The 27,082-nt window shown below is 44.7% G+C and overlaps 2 protein-coding genes across 2 annotated transcripts; both read left to right on the plus strand.

Annotated features, from left to right (window-relative positions):
* Positions 1-7,569: 7,569 nt before the first annotated feature.
* Positions 7,570-13,472, plus strand: LOC309396509 (alpha-tectorin-like; the record flags this gene model as incomplete). The annotated part of the gene is made up of 6 exons (XM_081961669.1): positions 7,570-7,754; positions 9,222-9,508; positions 10,934-11,199; positions 12,020-12,618; positions 13,228-13,358; positions 13,463-13,472. Exons 2-6 carry the CDS (start codon positions 9,291-9,293, stop codon positions 13,470-13,472), a joined length of 1,224 nt encoding a protein of 407 aa, XP_081817795.1. The 5' UTR covers positions 7,570-7,754; positions 9,222-9,290.
* Positions 13,473-15,904: 2,432 nt separating this feature from the next.
* Positions 15,905-26,890, plus strand: LOC309396713 (alpha-tectorin-like). Its single transcript, XM_081962084.1, has 8 exons — positions 15,905-16,301; positions 17,722-18,286; positions 18,843-19,042; positions 20,931-21,323; positions 22,709-22,995; positions 23,633-23,898; positions 24,974-25,093; positions 25,946-26,890. The coding sequence occupies exons 1-8, from the start codon at positions 16,158-16,160 to the stop codon at positions 26,146-26,148; spliced, it is 2,178 nt and encodes a 725-aa protein (XP_081818210.1). The 5' UTR covers positions 15,905-16,157; the 3' UTR covers positions 26,149-26,890.
* The last annotated feature ends 192 nt before the right edge of the window (positions 26,891-27,082 follow it).

Genomic DNA, 27,082 nt, shown 5'->3' on the forward strand with positions numbered 1-27,082 from the left:
TGTGTAACAACATCACATAACAACAACTGTGTGTTTTAAATAAAAATCCTTTTTGTGAATGAAAGCAAATATATGTGTCCCAGGATAATGTTGCAAGATCCAATCTGGGTATCAACTCTGAAGCGAACCTGGATGAAGCCATCTTTTGCTGCCTCATAGTTGTCACGAAGCTTGAGAGGGGGAAGGGAAGGAGGAAAATAGATAGACTGGGTAACGGTCAAAACGAAAAGTTTTCCTGTGGGAACCAAGGTCATCTCAACAGGTGGCAGTTGAAGGGGGAGAGGAATGACCACGTAGCCGGCCAGCTACTTTCATTGGACACTGTGAGTGGTGACATCTAGGAGGGGGAAACTTTTACTCTTTTAATTAGGGGGAAACCGCAGGAACTTTTAGAGTTGGTTTTCCACCAGCTGTGCTGATATAATGTAGCCAATAAACATGTTCTTTGAGGAATCTATTTGCCTCAGAGTTTTGCTTTTCGCGGACACATTACTCGGCATGCTGACATTGAGTCAGTCACCAGGACCAGACATTTAATCTTCCAAACTTTTGGACTTGTGTTCGGGTCTGAAAACACACCAATCAACCAATAGGAAGGTACCACATAAATACGATGCATAGAATAGGCCAAAGCACATATTCCAGTAGAGAGAAGTTCCCTGAAGAGGGGCTCCAGCACAATTCAAAAGCTCAGAAGACCAAACCTCTGGTCTCAGTGACCGACGCAGATTGGATCTTGCAAAAATAATTTTCATTACTCTTCCTACTCCTTTGTCCCCGTGATATTAATTCCAGAATCTGTCTTTGGCATTAAAACAAACCATTCGATCTTTTGCGTTTAGAGTTGACATGCCCGGAGAACAGCCGTTACGTCTCTTGTGGCTCTCCCTGCCCAGCCTCTTGCACCCAACCCTCTGGACCTCCAAACTGTTTGCAGAACACGTGCGTAGAAGGATGCCAGTGTGAAGCGGGGTTTGTGCTGAGTGGCACGGGCTGCGTGCCGTGGGAATGGTGTGGCTGCATCCACAACGGGCGGTATTACTTGAAAGGGGAAACCTTCTTCCTGGAAGGAGAAAACTGTAAAAAGAAGTATCGGTGTGATGGCTCCATCTCTGCCATTGAAGCTGAGGGGTCCTTCTGCAGCCTGGAACAATTCTGTGGCACTCAGAAGGGAGTGTATGGTTGCCACACGTTGGCTGATGGCACATGTCAAATTTCTGGATTTCTTCACTACACCACCTTTGACGGACAACTGTACAGCTTCCAAGGCACCTCTATGTACGTCTTGGTGGAACTGTGCCCAATGTCCAAGAGTTTACCCTCTTTCAGAGTTGAAGTGAAGAATGAGAAGACACCTAACAGGCTTTTCCCTGAGATATCAATGGTACTGGTTCTAGTGAACAACACCCAGATATATCTGCAGAGAGGGCACCACGGGAGGGCCTTGGTAAGGACCATTTTACCTATTTGTGATCGGAAAGGATGGGGTAGTTTCAAGCATGTTTTTCATTTATTGTTGTATTCCAAGCGAACACATACTTTAAAAACAAGAGTGTTAAAAACATCCTCCTTTAGCCTCTGAGAGGGTAATCCAAGGACCACAGGATTTATTACTTTATAAGTCTGAGGTTTGAGCTTTAATTTTAGAGGAGAAATATCTGTTTTATTTCCAGCTTTGGAGGGCTATTATTCGCAATACGGGAAACTCTGATATTGAGAAAGCAAGCAAAAAAAAAAGATCTATTATGAATGAGGTTGAGGGCCACTAGGAGAGGCTGTGAATCCTAAGTCTACAGAGTCTCCAATATGCCACCATATTTGGAACATGTTTAGAATAGTAGATCTTTAAATTGTAAATAATCTTAAAGGAGATATGCAAAAAGGTCTCTGAATCTTCATCCCTGAATCTATCTTTATCTATAAATGCTCCCTAATCAATGTTAGGATCTCCTCCTCCTCCTCTCTTTCTCTCTTACACACACACACACACACACACACACACACACACACACACACACACACACAAATACATGTCAGGGTTAGCCTCTGCACCTCCTGATGCCTTTACACAATATGAGGGGTATCTAAATTCCTTCTTTCTAAACTCCTTTAGTGTCTCATAGAGTCAGTTTCCTAGCAATATCTGATCACTATTTTTGATCACCAGAAATTACAGGGAATTAAAATAGTGGCTATGTACAATTGACTGGGATCATACAGTTCTGAGTCAGAAAAAAAAAGTTAAGTATCCAGAGTAGGCATCATCAGATGTTGGCATGAATAATTCAGTTGCAAAGGCTTGAGTTCTTTAGAGTCATATTTCCTGCAAGTTAATAGCGATTAGGGTGTGTTCACCATGAAGAAAAGGAAGGTGTCATCATTGGCAAATGGCAATTGAGAAAAAGATGAATTGTAATAGCAATAGCACTTAGACTTATATACCGCTTTATAGTTCTTTACTGCCCTCTCTAAGCAGTTTACAGAGTCAGCATGTTGTCCCCAATGATCTGGGTCCTCATTTTATCGACCCTGGAAAGATGGAAGGCTGAGTCAACCTTGAGCCGGTCAGGATCGAACTCCTGAGAGTGGGTAGAGTTATCTTGCAATACCACATTCCAATCACTTTGCCATCTTTCTTCTTCTTCTTCTTCTTCTTCATATAGATCAATGGTATAGCTCTGCACCTTCCTGTCCATTTGAAAGCCCAGAAGATTGCCATTTATCAACATGGATTTTATGTTGTTTTAACAACTGACTTTGGTTTAACCGTGAGCTATGACCTGGCACACAGCCTCGTTGTAACCCTTTCTTCTAAATACCAAGGGCAAGTATGCGGGATGTGTGGGAATTTCAAGAGAGCCAACGATGGCGATTCTAGCATGCAAATCAGCTCCGTCGCAAAACACCCCTTGAACCTTGCCAGATTCTGGAGTTCATCAGCGATCACAGGTAGCTTCGTGCCTCCTAGATTTGTTAAGGAACATCTCATCCGGTCTAAATCCCTGTGCTGGATCATCCAGAATGCCGATGGGCCGTTTGCTTCCTGCCATTCACTGGCCAATCCCGAACCCTATTTCACAAATTGCATTTTGGAAGTTTATGCGTCCCCTGGGGATGCGAAGGTCTTGTGCCTTTCCATTCAGATGTATGTAGCAGCCTGCCAGAGAGCCAATGCCACCCTCAGGCCTTGGAGAATTGGATCGTTTTGTGGTGAGTCAATTAGCAAAGTCCAATATATTTTATGAACACTTCTAGGACATTATCTAATGTTTGATTTATGAATAGGTGTGCGCGTATAATACATTTTACCCAGGGGTGGGTTCCTGCCAGTTCTAACCTCTTCTATAGAAGAGGTTCCACAAATCTACAGTGCCGTTTAGAACCCGGTTCCAGCTCCCTCCCCCCGCCCGTCCACACATGATCCAGATGAAGAGCGAGAGGAGGAATTCTGGGAGTTGAAGTCCACAAGTCTTAAAGCTGTCAAGTTTGAACACCCCTGGGTTTTTTTCTAAAGGGTTAGGGGTGCAAGGGTCTTGTAACTTGACAGCTTTAAGACTTGCGTGCTTCAAATGCCAGAATTTTTGAGCCAACATTTTGGTTGCTAAGCAAGTGCGTTTTTAAGTGAGTTTCACCACATTTTACAAGTTGGCCATGCCCACCCGGTCATATGGCTGGCAAGCCACTCCCACCCGGTCACATGCCTGGCAAGCCACTCCCACAAAGCACGCCACATCTACAGAAGAGGTTCTAAAAATTTTGAAACCCACCACTGCATTTACCTAACTTTAAGGTTAAAGAAAAGTCAAGCAAATGCATTCCCATAACATCATAGGTGGTATTCAGCCGGTTTGGACCGGTTCGTCTGAACTGGTAGCAGAAATCGCAGGTAGCCCCCCCCCCCCCCCCCGGCTCTATGCCATCCTATTTAGGCACATTTTTGAGGGCGGGTGCATGCATGGAAGGCTAAGCGCCTGTGTGCAAGGGACATGCATGTGAAGGGAGCATGCACATGCACGGCAAACCAGTGGTATCAAAATTTAAAACCCACAACTGCATATCATGCTAAATTTGGTTATTGCAAATGTTGGCTAGTTTATTAGTGTGTTATGCGAAGCCAGCCTGTATCGTTTGTTTATGGTTCAAGATAATGTGTGAACCCAGAAAATGGATTAATTAAAATAATACATGTTTAAAAACAATACAGTTAATCAGCAATTTCCCTGGGAGCTTTGGAAATCAAATCCATAGCTTTGGTGTGGGGTGCTGGCATTTTTGAAGGCTCTAGTTTGAAGCTTTCTTTTATGATGTCCAAGGGAAGAGAATGACTGGTTGATTGGATGAAGGGAATATTTTGGAAAAAAACTTACTCCCGAGCAGACTTGGAAATACTATAACATTTTGCTGTAACCTTGATCATTTTTACATATTTAACATGAGTTATCTGGAATGTTTTCCAGAAAAGAACGGTATTAGATTTATGGCTTTTTCGTACGCAAAGGAAGAGCTAAATAAAGGCCACTATCAGGCCTGCGGTCATATTCCTTTTAGGATCTTTGGCCTGCCACACACACTCTCTCTTATTTTACGATGCTGTTTCATTAGTGGGGAATTGGGAGAGGGAATAGTAAGGAGTAGAATGCGTTGTCAAAATAAAACATTCCTTTCTAGAAGCCCAAGGTCATTCATTGTCTCCGCACCTCTGCATCTGACCAGAATTAGATGGATGGAAATGCCAGCGTGGCAGAGGAAGATTAGACCGTGTGATGGACTTGTGGCTGTGGGGACAAGATCATGAACTTTCAACTGGGTGGAAACCCAGGAAGCTTTCAGATTTGGGTTTTCCACAGATGTACCAATATGTCTGTCTTATTAAATTGGAACTTTGATGAAAGTTATCTTGCCTTGAACTCTGATTTAATTCTGGATGATATTTGGAACGCGGACAGCCACATTATATTGTTGTTTAAAATAAAACCCACAAAAATGCATCAAACAGCAAATTACCCCTGGTTTTGAAAGACTGTCTTCTCATGGATAGCATCACCAGCAAAATTACTGATTCCTCCCCTCCCCTTCTCTCTTTAAAGATCCAGATTGCCCAGCCAACAGCCATTATGAACTTTGCCAGCCACCCTGCCAGGGTTTTTGTGCTGGTGCCACATTTACACATCTCTGCAACCCCCTGTGCGCTGAAGGATGTGTCTGTGATGCAGGATACTTATGGAGTGGGAACAAGTGCATTCGGCCCGAGCAGTGTGGCTGCGAACACAATGGCCGTTATTACAATGTAAGTCAAGTTCTCCTTTTGAACCAAAGGTCAGTGTGGTGAAATGGGGGAAGGTTAAGAGACCCAGATACTACAGGCAGTTCTTGTCTTATGACCACAACTTCTGTTGCTAAGCAAGACAGTTGTTTTAAGACCTTTCTTGCCACAGTTGTTAAGTGAAGTCACACGGTTGCTAAGTGAACCTGGCTTCCCCATTGACTCTGCTTGTCAGATGGGTGCAAGAAGTGATTACAGGACTCCAGGACACTGCAACTGTCATAAATACATATGTAATACATATTATATGCCAGTTGCCAAGCACACGAATTTTGATCATGAAACCATAGGGATATTGCCAGGGGTGGGCTGCTGGGGGTTCGCAGGGGCTCAGGAGAACCTCTAGCTAAGATTCTGTGCAGTGCGGAGAACTCCCAAATCCCACTCCTGACTGGCCCCACCCACCCTGCCCCTCCCCTCCCCAGAGTCCCCAGGTGGCCAGTTTTGGATGCAGGGCTCGGGGAGGCTCGGGGAAGGCAAAAATCGGGCCTACCAGAAGTTCGGGGAGGCTGGAAATGAGTCAGTTTCCGGCCACCAGAGGGCCTCCGGAGCCTGGGGTTGTTTTCGTCCTCCCGGAGGCTCGAGGAAAGCCTCTGGAGCCCGTGGAGGGCAACCCCCCTGCCGTGGGGTAGGAGACCGACTAGGCCATGCCCATCATGGCTACACCCATCCAACAACTGGGCAGCGAACCCCTTGCTAAAAAAAATTGAAGCCCACCCATGGCTATTGCAATGGTTGTAAGTATGATAAATGGTCCTAGGTCATGTTTTTCAGTGCCATTGTAACTTTAAATGGTCAATAAATGAATGGTTGTAAGTGGAGAACTACCTGTAGTCCACTTCAACAGTTGGAGACTTTGGACCCGTCATTCTCTCTCCACCCAAAGCCAGTGTGGTTTAGTGGGGAAGGTGCTGGAATAGAAGACACAGGTTCTTGTCCCGTCAGCCTTAAAAGTTTGGTGATTGATTTAAACCAATGCTTTCTCTTTCAGCCCAGCCTGCCTCACAGGATGGCTGTTATAGCAATAGCACTTAGACTTATATACCGCTTCACAGTGCTTTACAGCCCTCGCTAAGCGGTTTACAGAGTCAGCCTCTTGCTCCCAACAATCTGAGTCCTCATTTTACCCACCTCAGAAAGATGGAAGGCTGAGTCAACCTGGAGCCTGGTGAGACTCAAACCGCCAAACCTCAGGCAGTCAGCAGAAGTAGCCTACAGTACTGTACTCTAACCACTGCGCCACCAGAGCTGATAGAGATAAAACAAAGGGAAAGTTATAGAGATAAAATTACAGAGTTATATCTTAAGTACTTAAATCTCAGGGGATCTGAAATGGTTCCCAAGAAAGAGATCCCAAACTTCTCACGGTTTTTTTTCAAATTAGGAAACATGAGCAGCTACCGATGGTGATGAAAAGAGGTACTGTATAGCCCAAAACAAGAGCAGAGTCAGGGGCAGCATTCTAAGATCAAACGTATAAAAAAGAATAAATCTAGTCAGGTAGATTAAACAAAGCCTATTGTCAGCATTCCAAATATCATCCAAAATTAAATCAGAGTCCAAGGCAGAACTTTCCTCAAACTTCCAATTTATTAAGAGAGACATGTTGGCACATCTGTGGAAAACCCGAATCTGAAAACTTCCTGGAGTTCCACCCAGTTGAACGTTCATGATCTTGCCCCACACCCACAAGTCCTTCCCATGGTCCAATCTTCCACTGCCATGCTGGCATTTCCACCCATCCACTTCTGGTCAGGTGCAGAGGTGCAGAGACAAAGAATGACCTTGAGCTTCTAGAAAGGAATGTTTTATTTTGACAACATTCTACTCCTTACTATTCCCCCTCCCAATTCCCCACTAATGAAACAGCATAGTAAAATAAGAGAGAGTGTGGTAGGCCAAAGATCTTAAAAGGAACGTGACTGCAGGCCTGACACCTATTTTGCAAAGGTAGGGAACTGATCTGAATAAGATGGGCAGATTGGGGCATCGTGTTCAAGTCTTGTCTTGATTAATTCATTGCTGATTTACTCCTCAGGTTGGAGACCTTCTCTGGCTTTCTGATTGCACAAAAAGGTGCAGCTGTGAGAATTCGTCAGCCTTCCACTGCGTCCCAGCCAGTTGCAATCCTGGCCAGCAATGTGCAATTCAGGATGGAAAGCTGGGCTGTAAGAATCAGCTGACCACTTGCACAATTTCTGGAGACCCTCACTACTTCACATTTGATGGGGCCGTAGCCCATTTCCAGGGAAGTTGTGCTTATGAGATCTCAAAGACATCCAACTCCTCCTTGGATTTCTCCTTCCGGGTTGTGGCTACTAATAAGAATTTCCGGAATCCCCGAGTATCTTTTATTTACCGAGTGGACATTTGGCTTAGCTTCAAACAGTTCCACTCTCATGTTGTTTTGGAACGAGGAAAAGCCGTGAAGGTGAGGACAAGTTCTTGATCCATATAACAAAAAGTGGCATTGGGGGGGGGGGTAGGGAAGCGTACAATAAACCAACATAATCAATGGCTCTTTGGAAAATATGAGATGATGATGTTGAGAATGATGTTGAGAAAGGTTTTAAGGAATAATATTTAGTTTGGGAATATCAGATAAGACCTGGCAGGTTGTGAGTATATATGAGCAAAGCTATGTTATTTCTTGAGATGATAGGATACTAGATTTTAACTGAATCTTATCAGGCATTTTTAGTGATAAAAGAAGGTTGACAATGAAATTATCTAATGGGATGTTGACCTCAACTTTGTTGAAAGTCTTCAAGAAGAAGCTGAAATCCTATTTGTTGGGATGTTGTACTTTTCTATATCTAACTGTGTAGGGAAGAGCACATATAGGTCCCTCCAATTCTTACCTGCTATGATTCTGCATCAGTCAAAAATTTCAATGCAAAAAAACCCAAATAAATTAGTTAACCAACTGTAGTGACTTTGTCCACTGTGATGGAAGAATGTAAAGGATAAAGAAATCTATCAGTCTGATGTTAGAATGGGTAGTTTTCCCAAGAACAAGACGTACTTGATTTGGGATTGAATCTGAGCTTTTCAAAGCATGTTCTCATAATATTGAGATACAGGAAATGTGAGAGTCAGTTCTATATATCCAGTTCTTAACTCTAATTTGACCTCTAATTATTATGCCTAGTTAATCTATTATTATCCTTATCTTTTCTTCAAGAGAGCTCAAAACAACTTCAGAGGGCTTCTTTCCCAGGTCACCAGAAGAATTAAATGTGTCCCACTACAGACTATCCCCTGTTGCTTCTGCTGAATCTCCTGCAGAATTCAGCAGGTTCTGACTGGTTCTGGAGAACTGGTAGTGGAAATTTTGAGTAGTTCAGAGAACCAGCAAATACCACCTCTGGCTGGCCCCAGAGTGGTGGGGGAATGGGGATTTTGCAGGATCATTCCCCTGCCACGCCCATCAAGTCACGCCCACAGAACCGATAGTAAAAAAAATTGAATTTCACCACTGCCAGGGTCTATTCTCACCCTGTGTCTTCAAATTCATATGAATTGGTCTTTTGCCCTCAGTCTTTCCCAGCATTAGACTCTTCTCCAGTGAGTCCTTCCTTCTCATTAGGTGGCCAAAGTATTTGAGTTTCAGGATCTGGCCTTCTAAAGAGCAGTCAGGGTTGACCTTCTCTAGGACTGACCGGTTTGATCACCTTGCAGTCTAAGGGACTCGCAGGAGTCTTCTCCAGCACCAGAGTTCAAAGGCCTCCATTCTTTGGTGTTCAGCCTTTCTTATGGTCCAACCTTCACAGCCATACATTGCAACTGGGAAAACCATAGCCTTGACGATACATACTTTTGTTGACAGGGTGATGTCTCTGCTTTTTTATTACAATTGACTACTTAAACCTAATTTGGAGTTCCACTATATTTTTAGGTTGATGGGAGACCAGTTGCGTTGCCAGCAAAACTAGAGCACTTAGCCAACATCACTAAAAGAAGCCAGATGGTAACCGTAAGAACCCATCCCAGTTTGGAGGTCCAGTACAATGGCCGCCATGCTTTGTTTGTTCGTGTGGGTCCTGAATATTGGGGGAAGCTGAGTGGGATGTGCGGGAATTTCAACGGCTATCGTGAGGATGACAAAGTCTTGCCTGATGGGAAAAATGCTAAAAATGATGCTGAATTTGGAAATGCTTGGATGTCCGACATCAGTCCCCCAAAGTAAGTAGATTTATAATTGACTAGTTGATAACCCGGTGTTGCCCGGGTATTTATTTATAGGGGGGAAATGTCCAGACCAAACGTAATTTCTAATGTTGGATTATCCCCCTTATCACAGGGAGCCTCCTTGTGGAGTTCTGTGAAGCCGTTACCATGGCAACTCCACTGTGCTGTACAGTAGAAGCCAGTACGGCAGTATGGCACAACAAGCTGTATCTTAACAGAACACCCCCCCACTCCCAAGAGGTGTTAGGGATGTCTTACCCACACAGTACTTTTCTCCAGAGAGTAAGTCATCTGTGTACCAAGTTTGGTTGAAATTGCTTGAGGCATTCCAGAGTTATGCTGGAACACACACACACACACACACACACACACACACACACACACACCTTTATCCTTTATGTTTATTGTCAACCCTGGAGCCATCTTTGAGTGTCTTCAGGGCTGCCACAGTGAGGCTGACTGGAGCTGTGGGAAACGGAGGTGGGAGTAGAGGTAGCTGAGGGGAATATGTAGCCAAAATAACATTCTTTCTTCTAGGAACCAAGGACACTCTCACCAGCACCTGGAAGGGTGTGGATGGGAGGCATCTGGGATAGGAAGAGGGACCTGATTGGAGCATGTAAAGTGGGGAAGAACTTTGGATTTTGAACTGGGTGGGGAAAACCCAGGAGGACTTCAGGTTTTCACCAGCGTTGCCAAATATGACAATCTATTGTCGGGGTTCCAAATAGCATCCAAAAGTAAATCAGAGTCCAAGGCAAAGTATTGCTCAAAGTTCCAATTTATTAAGAGAGCCACGTTGGCACATCTGGGAAAACCCGAATCTGAAAGCTTCCCGGTTTTCCCCACCCAGTTCAAGATCTTGCCCCCATACCCACAAGTCCATCACATGGTCCAATCTTCCACTGCCATGCTGGCAGTTCTACCCATCCAGTTCCGGTCAGGTGCAGAGGTGCAAAGACAAAGAATGACCTTGGTTTTCTAGAAAGAATTTTGTTATGGCTACCTAGCATCTCGCTCTTGCAATCCCACCTCCCATTTCCCCACAATAGAAAATGCACAGTCGAATAATGGAAAGTATGGCAGGCCAAAGATCCCAAAGAAAAGATGGCTGCAGGTCTGACATCTATACTTTGAGGAGCCCTGCCTTGGAGTTTTAATTTCCCATGGGCTGTTACTTGGAACCCTGACATTTATTTAGTTTTTAAAAAAATAATTTTATGATTCTTTTTGCAAAAATAACATGAGACATGCAAACTTCATCCATGCACCTACAAGTTGCAAGTTTGAAGAAGTATTGATTTAAGCAAAGATGCATTTAAAAAAAAAGATATTCTCTATGAAAGAGCTGATGCCATGCCATTAACGCCCGATATAATGTCTGTTACATAACATAATGAGCTTTGTCTTGCCTTTCAGATGCACTAATGACACGGGCGCCCTTGCACCCTGCACAAATCACCTAGAATTGGAGCAAAAGTGTGCAATCCTCACACATCAACCTGGGCCTTTCTCAGAGTGCCACTGGCACGAGGAACCTGGTCCGTATTACAATGCCTGCACTTTTGATCTTTGCCAGTACGGACAAGGCCACGACATGCTGTGTGCGGCTATAGAAACCTATGAGGAGATGTGCCAGAGTCTTGGGGTGCAGGTGCTCAGCTGGAGGGAAGAACTGGGATGTGGTGAGCAAGGCGCCTTTTTCCTTTGGGTCCCTCAAAATGTCCTGCTATGAAAATGTGCAAGTTTTGAAGTATGAAGAGTTTCAGAGATGAATGCTGGGCTGTCTTGTGTTTCCTTTGGAGGTGAATAGGAAATAGAGGTATTCTTCAGTGGTAGGTTCCGGATCCTGTTGCAAGTGGTACGGTGCAGGGATTCACTTAACAATGGTGGCAAGAAGGGTCATAAATTGGGGCAAAATTCACTTAACAACTGTCTGACTTAGCAACAAATTTTGGGCTCAGTTGTGGATGTAAGTCAAAGACTACCTGTAACTATGAATTGTTTGATTAATATCCATGTTCAGCTTTCTACTAAGCATAGTTCCAGTTAAAGGTACATATGTACTAGTCATTCCCAACTCTAGGGGGCAGTGCTCATATCTGTTTCAAAGCCGAAGACCAAGCGCTGTCCGAAGACGTCTCCATAGTCATCTGGCTGGCATGACTAAACGCCAAAGACGCACAGAACGCTGTTACCTTCCCACCAAAGGTGGTTCCTATTTTTCTACTTGCATTTTTACATGCTTTGAAACTGCTAAGTTGGCAGAAGCTGCTCACTCCATTATGTCGCACCAGGGATTCGAACCGCTGAACTGCCAACCTTTTGACCGACAAGCTCAGCAACTGAGCCACCACATCCCTTAGTTCCAGCTATGGATATATTTATTTACAAATATCCAGAATGAGCAGGGATGGATGGGCACATCCCCAATTCATGGTTTGGTTTTCCACATCAAAGATTTACAGAGCCCCGTTTTAACCGTTTGTTCTCTTTTTCTCTTAGCTATTACCTGCCCACCCAATGCTTACTACGATTTCTGTGGCACAGCCTGCCCGCTCACTTGTGCCAACCATACTGCTCTCATCAAATGCTCCATAATGTGCGTCGCGGGATGCACCTGTCTGGAGGGTCACGTCCTGAATGAAGGCGCATGCATTCCCCTGGGACAGTGCGGCTGCCAGCACAACGGCCGTGACTATCAGCTGGGAGAAGAGATGGCCCTGCCAGACACCTGCAGCAAAAGGTGTTCTTGCAAACAACCTGGCCGCCCTTTGGAGTGCCAGGAGCTTACCTGTGGGCCTCGGGAGATATGCAAAACCGTGAGTGGTATTTGGGACTGTTATCCTGTGTCGTACGGGACTATGTGGGTATTTGGCTACTTTCACGTTATCACATTCAGTGGGGCAGCCTTGAGTTATCAAGGAGCATGTACATACATCCTCACCCAATATTGTGGCCCTCCCGGAAAGCTACCTGCATTCACCATCCGCATAGTAAATGGGCAGAGATACTCCATTGCAGCATCTTGGACTAGGCAACTTACGCTGGATGTCTACGGGGAACACATCGCTGTAAAAGAAGGACAGGAAGGCAAAGTGCAGGTAAGAGAAGCTTTCTGCAAACTCCCGGTAGCAGAAGCCAAGAGCACTTAGACTTATATACCGCTTTACAGTGATTTACAGCCCTCCCTAAGCAGTTTACAGAGTCAGCCTATTGCCCCCAACAATTTGGGTCCTCATTTTACCCACCTCGGAAGGATGGAAGACTGAGTCTTCCTTCAGCTGGTGAGAATTGAACTGCCACACTGCAGGCAGTTGGCAGTCAGCAGAAGTAGCCTGCAGTACTGCATTCTAACCACTGCGCCACCATGGCTGAGTACAGGGGAGGGTTCCTGCCAGCATTACTACTGTTTTGGGGTGTAAAAAGTCCTCATTATATTATTTTCACATACATAAAAGGAAAATGTCTAATGTCATCTCTTCTCCTCTTTTGTGCTTGATTTCCTATCCATTTTTAAAATATTAATCCAATTCACAACAATAGTATTAGTAATCTCAATCAGATTTATCCTCATATTGTTCAAACATACATAAACAAAAATGGCCTAACTCCTCATCTTTGTCTCCAACTTCATCTGTATCTGTCTTGTTCAATCTAAACATTTCTCTATTTTATACGAACAAATTTGACTAGATATCATTTATATCAAGGTCAATGGTCTATGGATGAATCTGCCTGTTGTCCTGGCTTCTGGGAAGCTCCATGCCTATTACAGTGGATCGTCCGTCATCGTTCAAACTGAGTTTGGTCTCTCCATCTCCTACAACTGGTCTTCCTATGTGTCCGTTTCTGTTCCTGAGACTTATTCTGGTTTCCTCTGTGGTCTGGGTGGAGATTTCATTGAGGACCATCATCAGGACTTCAGGACTCCCAATGGTTCTATAGTTCACGATAGAAACATTTTGGGCAGCAATTGGAAGAAAACTGATTCCCCTTCCTTTTGCGCAGTGGTGGACGTTTCAGCCATCTGCAATGAAACTCAACTAGCCCTCTTCAGATCGCAGAATTACTGTGGAGTGATCAGCGATAGAGATGGGCCGTTTAAAGAATGTGGCAACCGTATGGGTTTTCAAAAGCACGTTGAAAACTGTGTCATGGACCTTTGCACACATCAGGGGGCTCGTAAGACACTGTGTGAAGCTCTCCAAAGCTATGCTTGGCAATGTCAGTTTCATGGCATCAATATTCAGCCTTGGAGAGAAATGACGGAGTGCGGTAAGGGAATGTAATTGAGTTGAATATAACTGAATTTACGGAATATAATTTCAACTGTTCTTGTTTTCTTTCTTTTTTTATAAGTTTTTTTTATTTTCATACAAATAACCACATGTATACCATTGCAAACACTATTATGTATTATTCAATATTATATCAATTCCTCTTACCATCAATCCCCAACAACTATCATTTGCTCTTCTGCTTTCCATACACCATATTTATACCCTAGACCCCTTTCCCTATCTCCTCCTCCCTAACTCATTTCTTCCCTCTATCATCCTTCTCTACTTCCCCTCCCTCCCTCCTTCTCCTCTCTCCTCTTTCCACTCCTTCTTTCTCTCCTCCTCTTTTCCCGCTTCTACCCTCTCTCCTAACCCCACTCTTCCTCCTCTTACCTCCCTTCTCTCCTCCACTCTCTTCGTCTCACTTGCATGGTGTATTTCAGTGCCTGAGCAGCCTCCATTTAATGTTGATGGTGTTAGTAATTTCATTTCAAAGAACTGTTCTTGTTTTCTTGTTAGGCAGCCTGCATACTGTTACTCTGAATCAGGGGTGTCAAACTCGATTCCATTCAGGGCTGCATCAGGGTTGTGTTTGACCTTGGGAGGAGGGGCATGGCCGGGGGGGGCGTGACTACCATGACATCACTTATGCCAGAGGGGAGCTCGGTCAGTGAAAACAGGCTCCTGAGCTCCATTTTCGGTTGGGACAGCTTCCTGCAACCCTCTGCCAGTGAAAATGGAGCTGGGAGGGGGGCACGTGCGACCCTCACGAGCTCCGTTTTTGGATTGGTCATTTGGTATTTCCAGGGCAGCTCCACAGGCCAGATCTAAGCACCCCGTTGGCCAGATCCAGCCCCTGGGCCTTGAGTTTGACACCTCTGCTCTACCTCCTGTACTGGTAATGCCTTATCTTTGGCCAACGACAAGGGGCTCCCCTTGAGATGCACCCGGGGGACACCCGGGGACTACAGTTGGTCCAGAATGCGGCCGCGCGGGCAATTATGGGGAGTACGAGGTACTCCCATGTAACACCTCTCCTGCGCGAGCTGCATTGGCTCCCTGTGGTCTACCGGGTGCGTTTCAAGGTGCTGATTACCATCTTTAAAGTGCTCCATGGCACAGGACCTAGTTACCTGCGGGATCGCATCCTGCCCCATACATCCCTGCGACCAATTCACTCTCACAGAGAGGGACTCTTCCAGGTGCCGTCCACTAAGCAGTGCCAGAGGGCGGCGCCCAGGAGTAGGGCCTTCTCTGTGATGGGCCCAACCCTCTGGAATGACCTCCCCCCGACATTAGGACAACTACCAATCTCCGCTCCTTCCGTAAGAAACTCAAGACCCACCTGTTCCAATTAGCCGGCCTGGCTTAACTAGAACTCTACTCTCTAATCCCCCTGGCAATTTTAAATTGTAAATTTTAATTTTAGGGTATTTTAATTGTTTTTAACGTTATTGTTACTGCTTTTTTAACACTGTGGCTATTATTATTATTTATGAACTGTAAAAGTTTTTTATGTATACCTCCTCCATGCCATATGTTTGTATATTTGATTGTACGCCGCCCCGAGTCCCTTTGTGGAGAGGGAGCGACTTATACATTGAATTAATAATAATAATAATAATAATAATAATAATAATAATAATAATAATAATAATAATAATAATAATAATAATAATAATAATAATAGCTTCATTCTGGCAATCTAAAGTTTGATCCAGACACAGAAGAAGGAGAAATTGCTCCACATGCACATCTTTAATCTGCACGTGAATTCAACCTTTGGAAGACCAGAGGTTCTCTCCATATGCGTTAAATCTATCTTATTTTCTTTTGCATAAATAATTTTCTGGCTCATTTCTTTGGGATTGGATTAAATGGCACGGCTATGTCTTTCAGAGTTGACCTGCCCACCAAATAGTTATTACGAGCTTTGTGGCTCCCCCTGCCCTGCCTCTTGCACCCAACCTGCTGGGCCTCCAAGCTGCTTCCGGAGCACGTGCGTAGAAGGATGCCAGTGTGAAGCAGGGTTTGTGCTGAGTGGCATTGATTGCGTGCCGTGGGAACAGTGCGGCTGCAGCTACAACGAACGGTATTATTTGAAAGGGGAAACGTTCTTCCTGGAAGCAGAAAGTTGTCAAAAAAAGTATCACTGTGATGGCGCCATCTCTGCCATTGAAGCCGATGGGTCCTTCTGCGGCCCGGAACAATTCTGTGGTACTCGGAAGGGAGTATTTGGCTGCCACACCTTGCCAGATGGCATCTGTCGAGTTTCTAAGTTTCTCCACTATACCACCTTTGACGGGCAGCAATATAACTTCCAAGGTATCTCCACGTACGTCTTGGTGGAACTGTGCCCGATGTCCAAGCCTTCACCTTCTTTCAGGGTTGAGGTGAAGAACGAGAAGCTGCCCAACAGCCCTTTATCTCTGCTATCCAAGGTTATTGTATCAGTGAACGATACTCAGATATACCTGCAGAGGGAAGATCGAGGAACAGTCAAGGTAAGTAAAGTAAGGTCAACACCTATTCTAGGGGATTTGCTTTGTTCTTTGTCAAATGAGCCAGTGGACATTTTGACTGGTGAGGATAAACTCAAGTCTTTCTTAGCCTGATGTTCTTCAGATGATATGAGCAGGGGTGGAATTGAAAAATGTTAGCAACTGGTTCTCTGGGTGGGTGTGGCCTTAGTGGGCATGGCCTATTCAGCCTCCTGCACCATGGTGGCAGGGGGGGAAAGGTGTTTTCACTTTCCCCAGGCTCCAGAGTCTTTCTTCAAGTCTCCAGGAGGGCAAAAACTTCCTCCACTAGGATCCGGAGGTCCTGTGGAGGCTGGAAAGAGGCCTGTTTCCAGACTTCTGAGAGGCCCATTTTTCACCCTCCCTAGGCTTCGAAGGATTTCTTTGAGGCTCCGGGAGGGTGAAAATGTCCTCCCTCAGGCTTTGGAGGCCCTCTGGAGACCAAAAACAGGCCCGTTTTTGGACTTACAGTATTTTTGGTAGGCCCATTGTTTGCTCTCTCCAGGTCCCGGAGGCTTTCCTCGAGCTTCCGGGAGGGCAAAAACGGCCTCGCCCAGGCTCCGGAAGCCCTCCGGGCCTGTTTCCGGACTTCTGGGAGGCCCGTTTTTCACCCTTCCAGAGTCTCCACACAGGCCCTATACTTACCTGGCATGATGAATGGGTTGCGTGGAGACTCCTGGGAGGGGAGGGGCCAGTCCTTGTAACTACTGGTTCGGCAAACTGGATGTAAAATTAACATCCAGTTTGCCCGAACCGGTGCGAACCAGCCAAATCCCACCCCTGGATATGAGACTGTATCAGTGTATAAGAAATTATGTGCTGGAATAGCCATAACAACAAGTCAGCCAATGGGAAGTGTTTGGTGACTAAGAGACAGGATCTGTTGTGAGCCATGTGAGACAGCTCGGAGCCTGGGCATGGCTTAGCTTAACTGTCCTGTGCATTAATAAGAGTTCATTTGTTCTTTCAAGACTGCACTGCTTCTGGTTCAGTTTCTGGTTCTGGCTTCTAACTTCTTGTCTTTGTACTTGCTACCATGCTGCAAAAGCTGCATGGGTATTGTATACATGCATCATGCTTTATATTATTGTGTATAACAAGTTTCTTCTATAAATGAATTCTGCTGAATGATTTGCTCATGTGCTGGATGAAAGCTGCAAACTCTAGCAGACTACAGGTTGGAGATGCTAAGAATTGCAATTCCAGTGCAGTGGAACATCAGGCTTCAGATGCAACACACGTGTTGTTTCTCTTCAACAATCTCTTCTTCCTTAGCTGCTTTGGAGGACTGACACCAATTAATTAGATTCCAAAGCCCCAATTAATTTTATGTAATTTTTTTGTGGCGCTTCTTGAGTTTTCTACCGGTGGCAATAAATGGTCTTTGTTCTCATCTTTCACACAGATTGATGGAGTGATAGCAAACCTTCCGGTTCAAATCCAGGCTTTAGGAATCACCATGTATCAACACGGCTTTTATACCGTTTTAAAAACAGAGTTTGGTTTAATAGTGAATTATGATCCGGGTCACAATCTCTTTGTGATGCTTTCCCCTGAATACCGGGGCCTGACTTGTGGACTATGTGGGAACTTCAATGAACTCATGGAGGATGACTTTAGGATGAGAAATGGCTCAGCTTCAGAGGACATGCTGGACTTTGTCCTGAACTGGACATCGGAAACCAATCTTGCTGATATTGGCGAATCGGTTGCCTTTATCCCAGTGTTGGAACAAGGCGAAGACCTCACTCGTTTTAAATCTCTGTGCTGGATCATCCAGGATCCAGAAGGGCCATTTGCTTCTTGCCATCTTCAGGTTGATCCACTGTCCTTCTTCACAGGCTGCATTTTCGACCTTCATGCCTCCTCTGGAGACCATAGCATCCTATGCCACTCCGTTCAGTTATATGTTGCAGTTTGTCAGAGAGCCAATGTCACCGTCTCACCTTGGAGGAGAGGAGAATTCTGTGGTAGGTGGAGAGTAGGCATTTCTATTTTTAAACTTAACTTAAATGAATTTCCATTCAATGCTTCTTCTCCTGCCTTCAAGTGCTTTGGGGAATAGTTTGACTCCCTTAGGTTTTTTTTGCCAAATCTTGCTTACTCCTTCTGAAAGCTTGTGGAATTCCCTCCTTTTTAAAATTTTTTTATTTTGTTTATACAAACTTCACATCTTTGCAACACATTACGCTTCTTTTACATATCTGTTGTGATTCTTTTATCTGTGCAAATAAGCCTTTTATAACTATAACTTTATATTTATGTGCATTTATATTATTTCATACATCTTTTTTCTTCATTCTATATAGAACATTCTACGTATTCTATGTTTAACAACCTTTACTACGTTTGAGTCGTTTTGTATCCATTTCCTATTATTTATTTGCTACAGTATTTCTATCTTTTAATCATTTTCCGGTTTTGTAGTTGTTTATTAATTTGTTGATCTCTCTTCCTTTCTTTTTTGCTTTCCTGCTCCCCCCCCCCCCCGTTTTAATGGTATCCAGTTTCTCATTTCTTGAACAGGCCTTGATTGCCAGACTAACAGCCACTATGAACTCTGTGGCATTCCCTGCCAGGATGACTGCTCGCACGTGTGGGTCAAGCTTCATTGCCTTCCCACATGCTCTGAAGGATGCTTCTGTGACCAAGGGCATTTACACAGCGGGGACCGTTGCATCCCAGAACAGCAGTGTGGCTGCATATACAATGGGCTGAATTATAAGGTAAAATCCTAGATCCTGAGCGGGTGACACCACACCATGTAATATTGGGTGACTGCCGTGTCTCTCCTGAACTTCCCTTAGTTTTGACGTACAACGCCAATATCCTCCATTTTAAACTTCCAGCTATGGTCTTCAAAGAAGCTACTTTGGGGATACCATGATAGCTATCCTTCCCATAGATACTCTATTACAGGGGTGTCAAATTCAATTTCATTGAGGGCCACATCAGGGTTGTGTTTGAGCTTGGGGGGCTAGGTGGGCATGGCCAGCCTGACATCACTTGTGGCCTGAGTGATCTGCCAGCAAAAACGGGCTCCCGGGCTCCGTTTTCATTTTTTTTTTAATTGAAAAGACAGTCACATATCAGGATAACAATTACAAATAAAGCAAAGCCAAAGATAAATCAATAGTAAATCTTAACATACAAGCTAATAACTATAACAGTACTATATTAATAGTAATTACATTAATGCAACCAAAAGAAAAAGAAAAGAATGAGAGCTTTAACTAAACTTCTACTTACATTACCTTATTTACATTTTTTTCCATATTATATCCATAGTTTTATACATTTTTGTTTTCCAAACTAACAATTATTGACATTTGTAAAGTTCCATCTCATTTCTACCTCTTTTCTCTATCCATTCATAAAATGTTTTCCATGTCCTATAATATCCGAGCTCCGTTTTCAGCTGCGACAACCTCCTGCAATCCTCTGCCAGTGTAAAGGGTGCTCGGAAGTGTGACGGCCCTCCCGAACTCCACTTTTGCTGGCAGAGACATCGCGGGCCAGTCCTTTGCTGTTTCCAGGGTGACTCCGTGGGCCAGATCTAAGCACCCTGCGGGCTGTATCCAGCTCCCGGGCCTTGAGTTTGACACCTCTGTTTTATTAGATTCCAGAACCACAAGTATCAAAGGAGGTCTAAGAAACTCATGGAACTGAAAGCAGCCACTGAGCTGGGCTTGTCGACTTGGTTAGGACACTGTCCTCTCAACTTCCTTGAATTCTGGTTGATCTCCTCTGGTTGACCTCCCTTGCTGATGGAGGAAAGAAAAACAAAGTGGTCTGTCCATGAGGGGATCTTTTTGTGATCCTGTTTTATGGGTGATCATATCTGTTTTTAGCAGTGAAGTTGAATTTTGAACTCTAGAACAGGCAGTAAATGTTATAGTTAGCCCAGGCTTTTATTCGGATTATAAATTATGAGCAAGCATGTGCCCGCAAAGACAGAAGAATAACAGAGCAATTCAGATCAAAGTAATAACAATAGACAGTTAAAAATAGTGCGTAAAGTATCATGAATACTTTATCAAGTATCAAGCTCACTTCTAACCCTTCTGGGAAAAATCGGACATCTGTTTCAAGGGCAAAAGACTATTTGTTTTATTTGGTCAAATGTTTCCGGCTGAAATCGCTAAACCAGATGCAGCTTGGTGAGAGCAGAAATGTTCTTCAAAAGGCATCCAAAAAATAAATAAATAAAAAGAGATGTCATCTTTGCCAAATGTAATACAGTAAGAAAGGGCAGAAACCCAACACCCATTTACAGTTAAGAAGATCAAAGCCATCCTTCGCATTTCAACTCAATAAGGGCAAAGAGCAATCACTCTTCATAGTTAAGGGCGAAATCATCTTTAGAATTTCTTTAGAGAACATTTTTAGGGGACATTTGTGGAGGGGTATCAAAATGGGCAGCTTAGCTCAGGTCTGAGCATGTTGCGTGATACCAAGGAGTTGTGTTGACAGGTGTTGCTTGGACTTCATAATCCATTAACAGAGTTGGAAGGAACCTTGCAGGTCTGGGATGGCGAACAGGCTTTATAGAGTGGTATTAGTATCTCACTTGATCTTGATCTTATGAACTTCATTGTTAACATTTCTTTGCAGATTGGGGACCGGGTCTGGCTACCTGGTTGCCACGAGCAGTGCAGTTGTTACGGCCCCTCTGATTTCCGCTGCGTTGCTGCCAGTTGTAATCCTGGACAGATATGTACTGTGAAGGATGGGAAAGTAGGCTGTCACTCCCCCTGGGGAACCTGCACAGTGACTGGGGACCCTCATTACTTCACTTTTGATGGGTCGGTGGCACATTTCCAAGGCACCTGTGCCTACGAGATCTCAAAGCTTTGCAACGTCTCCTCTCCGTTCTTCTACCGGGTTGTGGCACAGAATCAGCATCGGGGAAACGCTCGGGTGTCTTTTGTAACTCAAGTGGAAATCATGCTGAAGAGCAGCACGCTAAGCTTTCATATTGTCCTAAGGAGTGGCCATATTGTAGAGGTATGTGGAATATTGCCGTATGTGATTGCTACATCACAGTTGCTTTTGTGCCTTTCTGTTCTGCCAAAGACCCATTCCAGGGATATTTCTGAACATCGAAGAGATGGTTAAAAGGTATTAACATTTATCATTTCATGAAGAAAGTTCTCCTCATATGGTAGGTGAGTAACAAAATTAAGGTGCGTTCACACAAATTAATGTTAGAATCCTAGTCCTAGATCACCATATCTTCTGGTTCTTGCTAGAATAGGTCAATGGTCCATCTAGTCCAGTATTCTCTTCTCTGATGTCTACTAGATAACAATAGCATTTAGACTTATATACCGCTTCACAGTGCTTCACTGCCCTCTCTAAGAGGTTTACAGAGTTAGCATATTGCCACCAACAATCTGGGTCCTCATTTTACCCCCTTCAGAAGGGTGGAAGGCTGAGACAATCTTGAGCCTGGTGAGGTCTGAACTGCCAAACTGCTGGCAGCCAGTGATCAGCAGAAGTAGCCTGCAGTATTGCACTCTAACCACTGCGCCACTGCGGCTCTTCAGATGTCTGTTAGAAGTCTGTTGATGTCCTGTTTATATTCCCCTGCAAGTGATATTTAGACACAAGTTGACTTTGATTTTATGGCTGGTCTGTGACCATTAATGGCCTTTTTCTTCACTAATTCATTTAATCTATATGCAGTATATAAAAGGCAAGTACCACTCACATCACGAAATCTCCAGAATTATAAAGCTGACAAACTTGAAATTTGGCACTTACGTTCCTCTGGACTTCTAGGTGCTCGCTAAGAAAGGATTTTTTGAAATGACCATCAGATCATTAGTATTTCTTATACAATAATTAACACACTCTGAATCTGATGCTAAGGAGTTCTACTCCCCCTCCCCACCTGAAAAGAACTCTGTTCCAACTGCCAGTTGCCTCACATTCCATTACCTCATTTCAAACTGGCAGACATTCCACTCCTTCACTTAGGAGCGGTCTGGGGCTCCTTATAGTACTAAATGTCAGTACCACAACAAAACGTCTACGCCTTCCACCTATGGAACGGCTTCCAGACTCAAGGTGGCGGGAGTGATATCCCCTTATGTGTTTCAGTCTCCGACCACCACTGAGCCAATGGATTGGCAACCAAATTTCTCCTGCATAAAACAATCAGAGTTGATAATCATCACGGCTTCAGGTTAGCAAAATACAGCTGTCACTGCACTGTGAATGAATACTTTCATCTCCTAAGATTTCCACCCTTCACCTTTAATGAATGAGTCCCAAATTCCAACATTATAGGAAAAGGGTAATTAAAAAAATTGCCATTGACTGCCACATTCGTGATTTCGATATGACCTCTGCAGTTCTCTTCTCTAATTCTGCTTTCCTTTTTTCAGGTCAACAAGGAAATTGTGAAACTTCCCCATACCCTGGAACTCACGGGCTTCATTTCCAAGATAAAAAACATGGTGATTGTAAAATTAGCAGCCAATGTAGAAATCCATTATAATAGCCAACACACTCTGTTCATCAAAGTGGGACCGGAGTACCAGGGGAAGCTGTGCGGGATGTGTGGGGATTTTAATGGTATTCCAGAGGATGATAAGGTGCTGCCTGATGGAAGCAGAGCCCAGAACGATTTGCATTTTGGCAACGCCTGGAAAACCGAGACCAGCCCAGAAGGGTAAGAAAAGATTCAAAGATGCCGTGTGAAGCCTCCCTGCTCCGTTGTGAGTTCAATGAAATCAAAGTCATTTGGCATTGCAAAATAGATGCAAATACTGCACACCTGTACGCATATGAAAGAAATCCTACCACACCTTGATGGTATTACAGCAGAGCTGGGTTCCTACCAGTTCGGATTGGTTCGGATGAGTAAGTAGTATCTCAGCCGCCCATGCATCTGAAACCGGTTCTATTGTCGGTGGCGCCATGTTGATTTTTGGTTCTGCGCATGCGCAGGACAATCCCTATTGCAGAAATGTAATCCCCCCCTTTTCTAACTTTCTGCGCAGGCATGGACCTTTTTAGATATAAATGAGCGTGCGTGCGCACGAGCAAAATGTTTTGCACGCCAAACCAGCAGTAATGCCGGTAGCAACCCACTCCTGTATTACAGGTGCATTGCTGTAGTGCAGTGAGTTGCGTTGCTCAACCGTGGCACCCTGAAGTTGTGTGGACTTCAACAACTTCCCCTGGCTGAGGAATTCGGAGAGTTGACGTCTTCGAAGCTCCTCCTTTTATTTGTTTACATTTTGCTTTGGAGCTTCTAACAAAAGCAAGACCTGTTGCTTTGTTGTTGTTGTCGTTATTCTGTTAAGGTGTTTGGATGACAATTCCACCCTGGAGCCCTGTGAGAACCTGCGGGAATACGAACAGCTCTGTGGGATTTTGGTCAACGAAACGGGACCTTTTGCCAAGTGTTACTGGCACGTGGATCCTTCCCCGTTTTATTTGGCCTGCCTGTATGATTTATGCCACTACGGGAAGCATAACAACATGCTATGCATCGCCCTGGCAGCTTATGCGGAAATGTGCCTCCTTGAGGGAATTCAGATCCCAGGATGGAGGGCTGCCGTTCAATGCTGTGAGTCTCCATCTCTCTATTGTCTAACAAATTTTGGAGGATCTCTTTTTAATGTATATATAAATAATGTTATTAAAGTTTATCATCTTCTTTTTCTTCTTCTTTTTCTTTTTCTTCTTCTTTTTCTTCTTCTCTTCCTCCTCCTCTTTCTTCTTTTTCTCCTCCTCCTTCTCCTCTTCCTTCTCTATCTTCTTCTTCTTCTTCTTCTTCTTCTTCTTCTTCTTCTTCTTCTTCTTCTTCTTCTTCTCTTCTTCCTCTTCCTCATCCTCCTCCTCCTCCTCCTCCTCCTCCTCCTCCTCCTCCTCCTCCTCCTCCTCCTCCTCTTCTTCTTCCTCCTCCTCCTCCTCCTCCTCCTCCTCCTCCTCCTCCTCCTCCTCCTCCTCCTCCTCCTCCTCCTCCTCCTCTTCCTCCTCCTCCTCTTCTTCTTCCATATCCATTGCCGGATGTTCGCGATCATGTTGGCGATCCTATTTTTATCAAAACAGCCGCACAAAAAAGCGCTGCTGAGTTTTGTCTAAACCAGTCCCTTAGATTTTTGAAGCCACGATGTTCTTCCTCTGCCTGGACCTCATTTGCCTTCAATCTTTCCCTGGGAGATTAAGTGAAGGATGTCGTATTTTTCCGGGTGTGACATCACATGTCCGAAATATTCTAACTTTCGCTTTTTTATGGTTTTGATGATTAAAAGTTATAAAAAGAGGTAAAAAGCTATACAAACTATTATAGAGTAAGGAAGAAAAAGGAATGGAGAAGGAAACTAAAAGATTTTTTTTAAAAAAGGAAGAAAGCTAAACACAAGGAGAACCATTTAGGGCAGGAAACAATTCAGTGTCCATTCCATAAATCCACTTCCAGTTTTTCTGCCCCCCAGACATCTTCAACAGGTTATGTCTTTATTGGCTCCTTTAGGCTGACAAGTCTGATTCCTAATGAAGATTCTGGAGAGCTACAACAGACAACCTTGGGATTATTGAAACGCTCTGAATCATTGTCATCATTGCTTAATCCAAGAAAGGGGAGAGGAAAATCAGGAGGGCCAAATCCGTTGCTAGTAAACCTCTTGTTCTTTCTGCAGCTGCCACTGACCCCTGCCTTGGCTTGGCTTGTGGAGACGATGAATGGTGTGGGGAAAGGGGAGGAAAATGGGGCTGCTTCTGCCAAAAACCTTACAGTCCCACCAAAAGGGCTGACTATGGTAAGCCAAAGCCTGAGCTCATTTCAGTCCCCCACCCCCACTCCTTTCTACTATTCGTCTTTGAATGCAAATTTGTTTCCTGTTCAATGTTGCTGCAGCAAATGAGCCTGCAGGGGGCAGTGCCCCAAAAAAGAGGAAGCCAAAAGGGCACTGATGATGTTATCTAGCTGGGTAGCGAAACGTCTGCAAGAAAACAACCCTGCATAGAGAGCACCAAGGACCCCCTCGGGCCAACAGATATTCTCCCTTATTGGTACTGGGACCATGGGAAGGGTCCGCTTCATTCACAACATCTAAACATTTCTGCCTGAAATGCCAAGTTGATTATTCTATGAGGAAAAGATTGGATTTAGGAAAAGAAATCAACCCTGGTTGTAGCCATTTGGTTGAAGGAAGTGACTCATTTCAGAAATTTGTATCATCATCCTTAAGCGAAATCTCTGACTGAAGAACGGTTGCAGGAACTGGGTATGTCTAGTTTAATAGAAAGAAGGACTAGGGGAGACATGATAACAGTGTTCCAATATCTCAGGGGTTGCCACAAAGAAGAGGGAGTCAAGCTATTCTCCAAGGCACCTGAGGGTAGAAGAAGCAGCAACGGGTGGAAACTAATCAAGGAGAGAAGCAACTTAGAACTGAGGAGGAATTTCCTGACAGTTAGAACAATTAATCAGTGGAACAGTTTGCCTTCAGAAGTTGTGAACACTGGAGGTTTTTAAGAAAAGATTGGACAACTATTTGTCTGAAATGGCGTAAGGTTTCCTGCCTGAGCAGGGGGTTGGACTAGAAGACCTTCAAGGTCCCTTCCAACTCTGTTATTCTGTTAAGCATTTCTGTCATTCCTTTCTGCAGATTACCAGCTGACCTGCACGAGCAGCAGAAGCACAGTCTCTCTCTCCCGCTGCCTTCTTTTCACCGACGGATTCCCTGCCGAGAGACTCCACTTGGCTGACCACAGTTGTAGGGGGTCCTTGGTTGGAGACAGACTTGTCTTTTACTTCGACACGGTGCAGAAAACTTGCGGGACCCAAATGGAGGTAAGGAGAGCAAGATAGCACCTGAAACAGAGAGGTGGCCCCGGGATAGTTCTTCCTTTAGTTTGAAGACCCCGCTGTCAAAAGGAGAAGGCGAAGGACAGTTAAGGTGACTTCTAGGCAAGGCTTTCACAAAACTCAAAGCAGACGAATAAGAACCCCCAATGTGTCATACAGGTAAGCAGCGGTGGGTTCCTACCAGTTTGGACCCATTCAACTGAACCGGTAGTGGTTTGGCGGGCTGGGTCGCTGGAACCAGCAGCAATGCAATGCTTGCCACGCCCCCAAACTGGTTCTCCGGGCAGCGCTGTAGGCACCGCCATCTTGTTTTTTGCTTCCGCGCATGCGCAGAACAATTTTTATTGCACTGCCCATGCACGCACAGTGCACATCAAGCGCCCGCACGGCACGCCCGCAAGCAAACCGGCAACCGTGACTGCCGGAAACCCCCCCCCCTTGCAGGTAAGGTCAATATCTAAGTTGAGCTTCACCATGGAAGATACCAAGATTATTTCCAGAATCCAGGACGACGTGGTATTAAAAAAATGGAGAGAATTGGGAAAATTATGAAAAAAAATAAGGTACATCCCCTCCGGTTTTGAGCCTGTTCTTCAACCTTGAAATGGGAAAATGGTACTTTTTCATCTGGGTTTCTGAGCATATGGCTTGACTGACATATTCTAGATCCGTGATGGTAAACCTATGGCGTACCTGCCACAGGTGGCATGCAGAGCCCTCTCTGCAGCTACGCAAGCCGTCAGCCCAGCCCAGCTCCACCACACATATGCCTCCCACCAGCCAGTTGGTTTTTGGATCTCTGCTGTGCATGCACATGGCGGCACACGCGTGAGACATGTGCACCTGTGGATGGACCGCACAAGCATGCATGGGGAAAGGGATGCGTGCATGGGGGTCGCACACATGTGCGAGGGGAGGGATATGTGAGGGGGTCGCG

Source organism: Natrix helvetica (assembly GCF_964273705.1).
Source record: "Natrix helvetica genome assembly, chromosome: 9".
NCBI lineage: Eukaryota > Metazoa > Chordata > Lepidosauria > Squamata > Natricidae > Natrix > Natrix helvetica.